The 13,297-nt window shown below is 38.6% G+C and overlaps 1 protein-coding gene across 1 annotated transcript in view; it reads right to left on the bottom strand.

Annotated features, from left to right (window-relative positions):
• The window catches only part of LOC131276780 (vomeronasal type-2 receptor 116-like), a 55,229-nt gene extending 44,575 nt beyond the window's left edge, over window positions 1–10,654 (bottom strand). The window contains exon 1 of the mRNA XM_071212785.1: window positions 10,549–10,654. Within this exon, the coding sequence (XP_071068886.1) occupies window positions 10,549–10,654 (106 nt within the window). The remainder of the gene's footprint in view (window positions 1–10,548) is intronic.
• Between the last annotated feature and the right edge of the window lie 2,643 nt (window positions 10,655–13,297).

Genomic DNA, 13,297 nt, shown 5'->3' with positions numbered 1-13,297 from the left:
GCAAGGATGGATATGACATGTAAAGTTACACCAAAAATATACAGGGGCTGATAGGATAAAATGTATATCATAATGTTAAATGAATGATAACTGAAAATTTAGGAAATTGTATAGTCTAAAATATAAACCACAATGTAAACACAAATATTACCTTGTTTGAAAGCTATTGTCTCAATATCTGTACATCAGTTTCAGTAAATATGATATGAACATGTTAAAAGATTATTGCTGTGGAAGGGAAAAGATTTTATGTTGGATATGTGGGAGTACTGTATATTGTATATATGAATTACTGTGATCTAAAACTCTTGTGAAGATAAGCTTAATAATTAGAAAAAAGAAAAGAAAAAGGTAGGATGTAGAATTTTTCCAAATTAATATGTATTCTATATCTAAACTTTAAACTCATCACTACATTCCATTTTACTATTAAGGGAACCTGGCAATATATTGCACTTTACTTTTCGGGAAGTTTTGGATCACAGAGTGGTTCAACAATGGCAGCGGAGGAATACTGGTGTGGGATGTTATTAACAGGGGTCACATGGTAGGCAGGGAGTTCTACAGGGCATATATCCAGGGTACGTAAAAATGTTTGGATATTTTCATAGTGGAAACAATTAAAAACAACAACTGAGGGAGTGCTGAGTTCCTAGCCAGGGGAGCTCTACAACAATCCCTAAAGGAACAGCAACAATCCCCCAAGTGCAATGGCAAAGATCAAAAAGGAATGAAGGTCCAACAGTGAGCCCCTGATACTAATGACTATGCTTGTGAGCATGTGCACCTGAAATAAGAACAAGGTCTAGAGCAGCAGTGTGCCTAAGAGTTCCCTCCTGAGAGCCTCTGTGTTACTGAAATGTGGCCAGTCTTGAAGTGAAACTCAGCATGTAATGCACTGCCTTCCCCCCAGCGTGGGACATGACTCCCAGGGATGAGCCTCCCTGTGCCGAGGGATCACTACCAAGTACCAGCTGATGAAGTAACTAGAAAATGACCTTGAATAAAAGGTTCAACTTTTATTTGGACCAGGAGAATATCTCTATCTACATATAATAACAGGAGTTAAAAATGCTTTTTGACCTAAATCAAGGAGGAAATGGAAAGGACAAATGAGTTTATATGGCTATGAGTCTCTAAAAAAATTTGGGAGGTTAACAGAGGGGTTGCCCTTATGCACACCTGAGCAGAGTCCCAGAGACAGATAAAGTAGATACAACCCCAGTTATTGGTTCTTCTGAAGGCTACAAAGACCCACAGGTTTTATGGTCATGGCAGATGGAGTTCACTGCCATGTTAGTTGGCCCTTCTTTGGAGTTGGTGTTTCTGTGTGATGGAGCTGGCCTCTGATGTGATCTCTTTTCACAAGCCTTTCCTGTTACTTTACCAGAATTGTAGTTGGTGCTGGGGTTTGACATATACTCAGGGGATCTGAATCTCTGTACTGACCATATGATAGCCAGGCCCTGGACCTCAACAGACATCAGCTCCTACACTCTGATTTATTGAACTTACCCCACTTAGCTAACATGGAGTTGAAGAATGTCAACCAGCACACCATGGAGCCAAGAGTACCTACAACTTAAAGCAGGAGGATTGCAATCTGCAGCCATGTCGAATCTAAGCCCCCTCTTGACATAGATGTGGAATGGACACAACCAATCCAAGATCCACAGGACGGAAGCATAGAATATGCATTAGAGTGGACTTACTGATATTCCATTCATGAAATATTGTGGTTAGTAATTGAAGAAAATGTGACATTGGTGTGGAAAAAGTGGACATGGTGGTTGCTGGGTGTGGGGAATGGGAGGTAGAGATGATATGTGGAGGCATTTTCCTGACTTTTAGTTGTCCTGGGTGGTGCTGCAGGGACAATTACTGGACATTGTAGATCCTCCCATGGCCCACTGGATGGAACATGGGAGAGTGTGGGCTATGATGTGGACCATTGACCGTGAGGTGCAGCGATGCTCAGAGATGTATTCACCAAATGCAATGAATGTTTCATGATGATGGAGGAGAATGTTTCTATGGGGGGAATAGTGGGGTGAGGGGGGTGTGGGGTATATTGGTACCTCATATTTTTTTAATATAATATTAAAAAATTAATTAAATAAGTAAATAAAAAATAAAAAAATTGCAACTCAAAGAGAAACTTAGGCATTTTGTTGTGCATTAAGTAATACTAAGAATTGTACTTATATAATTGATGATTGTGATGGTATTTTGTCTATTCTAAATAATATGCAAGGGGAAATTGAACATGTTAAATGTTCTAGTAATCTTCATTTTCTAAGTAGTTAATAAACATGCTTGTAAGATAAAGGAATAGCCACCTTGCCTGAGAGCAGTAGGGGGAAAAATCCTTTAATTAATGAGACCACCAAATTAATTCAGGGGTGACTTCTCACAGTCTTCACCCCACACCAGGTGAAAGATATGTTTAACCCAGGTCTCCTTATTAGCTCTTATTCCTAAACCTGCCCACTCCATACCCTGGGGAGGGATGGCAGACTACAAAACTAAGTGTTTTTTCCTACTACAACAGAAACAGCAAATGAGGTTGCTAAGATGCACTTCAGCTTTGTCTTTTAAGGTGGTCTATGTGTAACCTTCCCTCACCCAATACCTGGGAAACCAGGTTAAGATCAAATCCTAGGAGGAGAACAGATCTCACTCTCAATGAGAGCCAAAATAGAAGGGAACTGATGTGACAGAGGAAATGCTTTGCTAACACTTTGATATAATAACTCAACAATAAGAAAGCAATACACTGACATATATTTTATTTATTTTATTAACATTCTATTAATAATTGGGAGAATATAAAATGAGGAAAGATTGTCTACAAATAAGGGTGCAACTGCTAATTCATAATTCTTTATGACATACATACATATAGTTATAAGCTCACCAAACTGGGGGACACAACGACATACTTGGCCTACCTGTGGCCAGAGTCTGTTTGGATGAAATGTAAATATATATAGCTAGATCTAGATAGTGAATCTTTGTTCATTGAAAGTATACAAAATAAGTGAAGGATTTTCTATAAACAGGGGTTCAACTGCTATATCCCAGTCCCTCACAATATGCATACATACATTCCTAAGCTCACCAAACTGGGGGAAACATTGACATACCTAGCCCACCTCCGGCCAAATTCCCAATTGGATGCAGTATAAATAAATAAACAAACAAACAAGCAAACATATCTAGCTTAAAAAGACTATACTGACAATTAGTGTGCGAAACAAGAATTATATAATATTTGGATGATTAAAGCAATATTGATCAGAGTCACAAAATGACATAAACATAGAATAGTTGTATGTGCAAACTCACCACCATCCAGCTCACAGCTAGGAAGACCAGAAGCAGCAGCCAATGCCAATGTCTTGATTGGAAATAACACCTGTGCAGAACATGCTCTCCCTGGGTGGGACTTGAACCTGCTCCATCAGAGATTAACTCTTTTACTGAGGTCATAATTAATGAACTGGATACTATGGATACCAACTTGAAAGTACTCCATCAGTTCCCAAGGAAGTGGCCAGTGTCCTCAGGGAAGAACACAACACTCGCAGGGAGCACATTCCAAGGTTTATGCTTCATCCCCAAGATATGGCCAAACTTGCCAGGGAGGAGCACAATATTCCCCGAACGCAACTGTTCTTACCTGTTAGAGACATTCCCCAAATATGCCCACTACTTTAGTTCTCATTATGCCTTCTGAAATATGAAAGCTGCTGACCAGTAAAACATTGCTAATTAACAAAGTGTCATGCATGATATTTCACTTTTAGTTTTGAGCAATGCTCTACTAATTTTTCCCAATATACATCTATCTCTCTATCTAGCCACCTTTCTATCTATCTATCTATCTATCTATCTATCTATCTATCTATCTATCTATCTATCTATCTATCTATCTATCTATCTAATCTTCCTACTAGCTATCAGAAGAAATTATTAGCAAAATGTGTTTACAAATCAGAGCATTTATAATAATTTGGCGACCACTGATTGTGGCTAAATTTGCATTGCTTTGGTCTCTTTTCCAGCTATTTCATTAGCTATGTGGAGCCAGAAGGCCAAACACATGTTTCAGAATTTATCTTCCTAGACCTCTCAGAAGACACTGAAGTGAAGCCCCTCCTGCCCATGTACCTGGTCACCTTCATGGAGAACCTGCTCATCATCTTGGCCACCATCTCAGACTCCCCCCTCCATGTGTCCACATATTTCTTCCTGTCTCACTTGGTTTTTACAGATATCATCACCTCCTTTACTGTCCCCAAAATGCTGCTGTATATCAAGAGAGAAAGAAAAATCATGGCTTATATAAACTACCTCCACCAGATGTATTTTTATCTGTCACCCCCTGCACTACACAGTCACCATGAACCGCTGGCTCTGTGACCTCCTGCTGCTGGCATGCCTATTATTCAGAGTTCTGGACTCTCTTTTACATTGATTAATAGTTTTAAGATTGTCTTTTTCTGAAGATTTGGAAATCCTCCACTTTTTCTGTGAACTTAAGTATTCCAATGTGCTTATTTTGACCGTTTCTGCAATGACCAAGTGAGGTATTCTGCAGCTGGATTTCTTGGTATTATCCAACTCATAAGGATCTTTTTCTCTTACTCTAAGGTTCTGTCTTTCATTTTGAGAATTTCATCATTTGGGGGCCAGAATAAAGTATTTTCTACTTGTGGATCTCATCTTTCAGTAGTCACCTTATTTTATGATACATGTTTTGGAGTGTATCTTAGTTCTGCTGCTACCCAAAACTCAAGGGCAAGTACAATACCCTCAGTGATGTATTGTGTGAACACTCCCATGCAGAATCCCTTAATCTACAGTCTTAGAAACAAGGATATAAAGCAGACCTTAAACAATCTCTCCTGCTGAGACAACTTCTCTTTATAAAAGGATCATTTGCCTCGAAATTAGAAATTTTCTCATGATTAACAGAAATCAAATACTGAGAGAGATAAATCTAGATACTTTTATTTGTGCATAGAAAGATAATCTGCTACAGGTCTAATTTCCAGAATTATTTCCCTTTAATTTTTGTCCATCAAAACACCTCTTTTTATGTAATTTCTTTTGAATAATTTGAATTTTCAGTTTTATTCCCTAATACAGTATTGGAGTGGAAATCTTCAGCCTTAAATTTCAGTAGTAAAATACTTACTACAAGTAATTGGTACATTTAGAATTATTGTATGTGTTGGAGGAATGAATACAAACTGCAATATCAGCCAGATGAAAGCTATAGGTCTTTTACTATATGAATTTGTTGAAAAAATCTGTTATATCAAAGTCTTTACAATTGTTGCTAGAATTTCTGTTAATAGGTTCCAGAAAGAGATCACATACAGAACGTGACTTAGTATCTGATTATGTTTTCAACAATTCATATTGCATAAGCCACATGTGCCTTCTCCTGCACATTCAGCAAATGTTAGGTTAGGCTATACTAATACCTGATTATTCAAACCCTGATAATATCACTAATCACAGTTTTATTCCAGAGATGCAGTTTTGCTGTGTAACAATTTTTTGATAGGCAGGAAGTTTTCTGGAAAATTCTCTTGGTGCTTCCTACAATAATAGTCCTCATTTCCTTGTCATAAAAGGCAATGTGAGGGAATCAGACATTGCTCAACTGATAGAGTGTCCACCTATCATATGGAGGGTCCAGGGTTTGATACCCAGGGTCTCCTGTTCCATGTGGTAAGCTGGCCCTTGTGAACGCTGCTGTGGGTAAGGAGTACTGTGCCATGTATGGGAGCCCCATGTGCAAAGAGTGCACTTCACAAGGAGAACAGCCCCACGTGATAAAAGGGCTGCCCCCTACCCCCCACGAGTGGCACCACGCAGATGGAGAGCAGACACAGCAAAATGATACAACAGAAAGAGACACAGATTCCTGGTGCTGCCTGACAAAAATGCAAGCAGACACAGAAGAGCACATAGTTAATGAGCACAGAGAGCAGACAATGGAGAGAAAGGAGAGAGAAATAAATAAAAATAAATAAATCTAAAAAAAGGCAATGTGAAAAGAAATCAAAGAAGACCTTAGCAATTAGTAGTATGTTCTTTGTTCATGGATTAGAGGATAAATATCATGAAGATATTCTACCAAAACTGATTTATAGTTTCAACATAATCATATTAAAAAATTCCAACAGCATACTTTAAATAAATATAAAAGTCAATTACCAAATTTATTTGGAAGGAACAGTGGCCCCGAAGAGCCAAGGACTTTCTAAAACAAAAGAATGAAGTAGGAGGGCTCATGCTTCTTGATGATGAATTCCATCACAAGGCTACAGGGGTCAGAACAGCATGGTATTGGCATAAAGACAGAAAAAATGATCACTGGAATAGAATTGATCATTCAGAAATAGGCTCCCTGCTTTATGTTCAACTGATTTTTGATAATCCTACCAAATTCATGTTACTAAGAGAGAACAGGTTCTCCAGCAAGTGTTCATGGAAGAAATGACTATTACTAACCAAAATAATGAAACAGGAACCCTAAATCACTCCCCACAAAATAATCAACTCAAAATGAATGAAATATCTAAATATAAAGTTCAGTAAATTTCCTGAAGATAATATAGGGAAACATCTTCAAGTCTTTAGGTATGTGAAGTTCTCTTAACCCTTTCTCCCCAAGCTGAGCAATGAGAGAAAATATAAATAAACGAGTCTTCCTCAAAACTAAACATGTTTGCACCTGAAGGACTTTGTGAGGGAGGTCAAAAGTCAGCCTGCTTAATGTGAGAAAATATTTGGAAACCACACTTATGACAAGGCTTTAATATCCATGACATATAAAAACATCTGACAGCTCAACAATAAAAAGACAAATGGACACAAATTTTAAAAAGGGGGCAAATGACTTTAATGGAAAGTTTTCTAAAGAAGAGATCCAATAGTGATAAAACATGAGAAAATGTTCAATAGCACTAGTTTTTTTGAAATGCAAATCAAAACTACAACAAGATGTCATTTCACACTTAATAGAAAGTCTTGATTTAAAAAAAAAAAAGGATTCCACCAGTGTTGGAGAGAATTTGGAGAGATAAGAATGCTTATTCACTATTGATGGAACTGTAGTATGGCACAGCTGCTCTGTAATTCCACTTGCAAGTTTTTAAGGAGGTCAGATATAGATCTGCCATGTGACCTGGCATTGCCATTACTAGGTTTATGACCTGGCCCGCAGGTCAAACGAACCGGCACCTGAAAGAGCGAGTGGGAATTGGGGGACAAGAGGCGAGAGAAAGGGAGACAAGACAGGATTCTGATCAAGTCTGCATTTATTGAGGGTAGAGCATCAGAATATATACTAAGGGGAGGGCATTAGCAGGGGGTGATAGGCTGATGAAGCGGCTCTTCCATATAAGGCAATAAAATGCTGTTACACCACTTGCTATAGGTTATGAGTCTTCAATGCTGGTCATGGCTTCAACATCTTGTTGCGCAGGTGCGACACTTTTTGTCCGGGAAACTGGGGAAAGGGGAAGAAGAAGGCGGAAGCACAGGGGTGGAGTAGGCGTACTTATGAAAACCGCCATGTTGCTGGAGACGGCAAATGCACGTAGCTCCGGGCGGCTGCCCACAGGTTTATACCCAGAGGAACTGAGAGCTAGGATATGAACATATATCTGCACTGCAGTGTTCATAGCATCATTATTCACAATTATGGTAAGCAACTCATAAAAATATTGTGGTATATACACTTGATGGAATATTATTCAACTCTGAAAAGAAAGAAATCCTGAAGTATATGACAACCTAGAGGAACCAAGGGAACATAATGCAGAGTAAAGCAAGTCAGACACAAAAACATTGTATGAGTTTGATAATATGAACTGAGCCTAAAGAGCAAATTCATGGAGTTAAAAGATAGAATATAAGTCATTAGAAAATAGAATGAGTTTATAGATTTGAAAGGTGAGTTTTAATATGTGCAGACTTGGTAAAGTGTATTTGTTAACATTTGGAAATGCATAAAAATGGTGAAAGCACATCATAGTGTTTGTAATTAGCAGCCCTAGTATATGAGTAAAGTAGTGTTTGAAAGGGAATTCCAAGGTCAACTATGTCAATTGAAGAAAATATAAAACTTAGAACTTGGTAGCATAGAGAACCTTCTTGTGAAAAATTAATATTGTTAATAGTGCATATATAAGGATGTTTTCTATGAAATGTAAAAAAATATATGTTGATGTTCTAAGATGTTTGTATCAGGATGATTTGTGGAAAAACAGAATAAAAAAACTATGGACTGTAAAGTATAATAATATATTTTATATTAATAATAATTAATGATAAGTGAAAGAATGTAGGCAGAAATTACTACCTATTGTTATATTTGGTCTAAACAAAATGAAAATTCAAATAAAATCTAGTGACAGAAATAGAATAGCAATTATGTACGGCAGGAGATGGATAACATGACTGAGAGGTGACTACCAAGGGGTAGGCTTTTTGTGTGTTCTTTTGTTTGATTCCTTTGTGTGTTTTTTTGTAGTTGTTTATAGATATTTTTCTTTTTGGAGAAATGAAAAATCACTAAAATTGATTGAAGTGATGAATGCACAACTCTGTAATTATACCAAAGTCCATTGTAAATTTTAGAGGGATTTTATGTTTTATGGATATGTTTCATTAAAATTGATTTAGCAGAGCCATGTGTTAATTTTGTCCACTGCCAACCATTAGTTTTCCCAGATATTAGGAAATAATACCAGAGTTTTTATATAACCTACTGTGTTCTCTGTGAACTAGAAAAAGGCCAATAACTCCTTCATCACCTGACTCCAGAGCCATCCATTCCTTTGACTTGAAAACCAGAGTGGCATTTTGAGATTAATAATTGCTGTGAGCTAGTGTCTAATCTTGAAAAAAAATGTGATCTGCCTATTATTTAGTATTCACTTCACCTTCTTTGGCAAAGTTTGAATTCATCTTATTTTTTAATTTATCATCCCACATGATCAGACCCTCATTTTGAGTCATTCCCACAGTGAAATGTACTTTTCAGAGATTTTACATAGGAGAACTTTGGACTTCAACCCTTTATGAACCCACTTCACTAATTCAGAATCTCAAGGACTTCAGTGTTGACAGTTCACTAGAACTGCAGCTGGCATATGAACTCCTCTACCCATCAAGATCCTTATTATTATGTATTTTTCAAGTGATGAATTCCTTATTTTAGGTCATTCTAGGGGTGGATTTAAAAGTTGAAAGGAAATTTATAGCTATCAGTGTCTACATTTAAAAAAGAAAAGAACAGTCATTAGTCTTTCTACAGATCTGGGGGAACTATAAAAAGAAGGGAATACAGAACTTAAAGCTTGTAGATGGAGGGAAATAAATACTTGAGTGGAGACACATGAAATGGAAAAAAAATTGAGAGATCAAATAAAATAAAAAGTTGGTTCTTGGGAGAGATCAATAAAGTTTCAAAGTTTTAGAGACATTGAAAAAGAAAAAGGGAAGAGGCAAATTAATAAAATCTAAATTGAAACTGAGGACATTGCTAGAAATTGCAGATATTAAAGGATTATAAGTGAAAGCTTAGAAAGTGGTATGGGAACAATCTAGAAAAAGAAATGTACAACTTCCTATCAACATACAACTTATGTAAACATACTCAAGAAAAAATAGGTCTCCACAGACATATAACAAGTTAAGGGATTGCATCAGTAAGTAAAAACATTCCATAAAAGAAAAGTCCAGGATCAGCCAGCTTCAAAGATGAATTCTATCAAATATTCAAAGAGGAATTATTTCCAATACTTCACAAACTCTTCTAAATTGGGATCTCTTCATAATTTATTATAAAGGCTAAAGTTGTTGTGAACCCAAAACTACTTTAAGATCTCACAAGTAAAGAAAACCAAGGACAATTTCCCATTTGAATATAGATGCAAAAACCATCAAAAAAAGCTAGCTTATCGAATTCAACAGGCAATAAAAAGAGTTATCCTTCATGAGTATGTGGTATTTATTACAGGATGCATGATTGCTTAACATAAGAAAATTATTCAGACTTGAAATGCCTACCCTCTGGTTTATTGGACTTACCGTGGTAAGTAGGCACTTATAAGAGTGTCTGCAACTGCAAACAGGACAATTGCATCCATCATATATGTGGAATCTAAGACCAACCCTGATATAGAAGTGGAGTGGACATATCCATCCCAGGGTCCAGAGGATGGAGGAATAGAGTATGGGCTAGAGTGGACTTACTGATATTGTACTACGGAACTATTGTGATTAGTAATGGAAGAAATTGTAGCATCGATGTGGACAAAGTGGCCATGGTAGCTGCTGAGGGTAGGGAGAGGAAGAAGAGATATGATTGGGAACATTTTCAGGACTTGAAGTTGATCTGGGTACATGCAGAGTAAGAAAGGCATATTTGGAATCTGCATAGATGTTAATCTTGGCCACAGCCACAGTGGTAGGGCTCAGGTAAGGGCAATATTTTGGCTTTTTGTGCTGATGTGTTACCCGGGAGGAGCTGGGCCTCTACTGTGGTCTCAGATGTTATTACAGCATATCCCACTTGCTGATCACTGCTCTGAGTAAAACTACTCCCATCCATGAAGAACTCCATGTTGGGATTTGGTAGTGGCTGGTCTTGAATGTCCAGCTGGCTGAAATGAACTTCTTGCAATGTTTGCAGACAGTTTTCGGTTGGAATTCCCAGCTTGATGTGTAGCAGAATAGCAGGGTTCAGGGCTTTTACAAGTTCCAGTTGGATGGATAGATGTTCACAAAATAGGGTTTGATATTTAATCAGGCCACTGTTAGTCAGCCACTGTGTTCCTTTGGCTTATAAGTTTGTGATTAATGCATGTGGAAACTAAAAATGTATAGGTTGCCCAAGAGTTAATTTTATGACTTCTAGTGTTAGTATTGCTGCAGCTGCTACAGCTTGCAGTCATGAGGGCCATCCTTGGGCTCCAGTGTCCAGTTGTTTGGATAGATAAGCTACAGGTCTTTGCCAGGAACCCGAGTATTGAGTGAGTACTAGTGCAATACTTTGGTGATTATGAACATATATGTAGAAAGGTTTTCTGAGATCTGGAAGTTCAATGCTCGGTGCTTCCATCAGAGCTTGTTTAAAAGCATTGAAAGCATCCTTCTGTGGGATTACTGAGAGCAGGTAGTCATTATCTCCCCCTTTTGTGGCTTCATATAAAGGGCATGTGAGGACCCCAAATTTGGGGGTCCAAATGCGGCAGAATCCAGTTACTCCAAGGAATTCTTACAACTTTTGGCGGCTGTTGCGTTCAGGGAGGCAACAGATTGATTACTTTCTTTCAAGTTCCCATTCATGGAGCCCCTGCATTCTTTTATAACCTAGATATTTGACCTGAGGTAGGCAGATTTGGGCTTTTTTCTTGGACACCTGATAGCCCTTTTCTTGCAGATGTTTTAAAAAGACATGGGTTCCACCAGCATATCTTCATAGTTGGCACTTCCAAGGATGAGGTCATCTACATATTGGAGGAGAAAACAATTATGGCTTTCTGGTTTAAAGGATTTGAGATCACTGGCCAGGGCTTGTCCAAAAATAGTGGGTACATTTTAAAATCCCTGAGGAAGTTGTGTGCAACTTAGGTGCTGGTTTTTGCTGGTGTTCAGATTGTCCCAGGTAAAGATGAAAATTATTTGACTCTGGAGCACTATCTGAATGCAGAAGAAGGCATCTTCAAGATTCAGTTATGAAAAGTAGATTTCCCTTGAGCATATCAAGCTGAGGAGAGTGTATGGATAGGGACTGCAAGATATAGAGTTATTACTGCTGAGTTGACTGCTCGCAAGTCCTGGACTGGGCGGTAATCCCCATCAGCCTTTTTAACTGGGAAGAGTGGAGTATTCCATGGAGATTGGCATGGTCTTAGTGTGCCTTCATTCAGCAATCTCTAAATATGTACCAGACTTTTTCTTGCCCTTCAGGTGAAACTGGATATTGCTTTATGCTAATTGGGCCAGGTGTGGGCTTTGTTTCAATAATAATTGGAGGAATGTCATGTGTCATCCACTTTGGTTTGCCCTCTGCCCATGTTTTGGACACATCTTTCAAGGGGAGCTGTGTGGCCATAGATTGGCGAGTTTCCCTGAGGCCAAACATTCTCATTCCTCCTGCAGGGGGTGGGTTAGCACTATTTTTGGAGGGCTTGGTGGTCCAGTGTTACTGTGGATTGCCCCGTGGCATTAAAGATAATTTGAGCCTGTAGTTTGGACAGCAAGTCTTAACACAGGAGGGGGCACTCTGGGAGATATAAGAATTCATGAATGATGTCCTAACCCCCAGTGTTGCAGGTCCTGGTATGGAGAAATAGTTGCTGGGAACTTTTACCAATTGCCCCCATGATAGTGGCTTGTCTTTTTTATAATGCCTGGACTGGTTTGGTCATTACAGTGCTTAGTCCCAGGGTTGACCATCATATGTATCGAGAAACCCCCAATTTGTACTCCAACCATAGGCTCTGTGGGGCAGAGAAAATAGGAGCGTGGTCTGTCCTAATAATCACAATCAGAGTCTTGTATTCCTGCAAGACCAATGAAGTGATTTGCAGGTCTTCCTTCTGAATTTTTGCTAACCGAATATTAAGTTTGTGACATTCCCCTAGCTCTCCTGGCTAATGCTTTGGCTGCTTATTTTTCAGCAATGTGGTAGAGTGGCCAGCTAGGACATTCCTGCTTCCAATGTCCCCCCTCCCCACAGTATGCACAGTGATTTCACCCTAGGGGTGGGCGCCTCTCTCTTCTTGAGGCAGGGGTTTCCCGGTTTATTTCCCTTGACACAGGATTGCATCCATTGACGATTGTTGCTGGGAGAAAGCCTACTTTTTTTCATCTTCCGGTTCACTTCCCTCCTGGTCTCTACATCACGGTTGATGTAAAACTTGGTGGCTATTTCCAAGAACTCAGAAATATTCATTCCAGTGAAGCCATACAACTTTTGTAGCTTTCTGAGATGGCAGCCCGTGCTTGTGCAACAAATGCTGCATTGACCATTGTTTGGCTTTTGGGAGCATCTGGGTTAAAGGCTGTGTAGACACAAAATGCTTACCACAGTCTCTCATAGATTTGAGCCAGACTTTCATTGAAAGTTTGTAGGACTTCAGTGGTTTTTGCCATGTTTATTGCTTTTTGACTCCCAGCTCTGAAAATGTCGACTATGGTCCTATGTAAAGTTTCTAGTCAGTTGAGGCCAGTTGTGTGATTGGTATCCCATTGGTGGTCC

The sequence above is a fragment of the Dasypus novemcinctus genome, chromosome 30, assembly GCF_030445035.2.
Source record: "Dasypus novemcinctus isolate mDasNov1 chromosome 30, mDasNov1.1.hap2, whole genome shotgun sequence".
In the NCBI taxonomy this organism is placed as follows: Eukaryota; Metazoa; Chordata; class Mammalia; order Cingulata; family Dasypodidae; genus Dasypus; species Dasypus novemcinctus.
The sequence above is the reverse complement of the archived record's forward strand: the minus strand, read 5'-3'. Positions and strand labels throughout refer to the sequence as shown.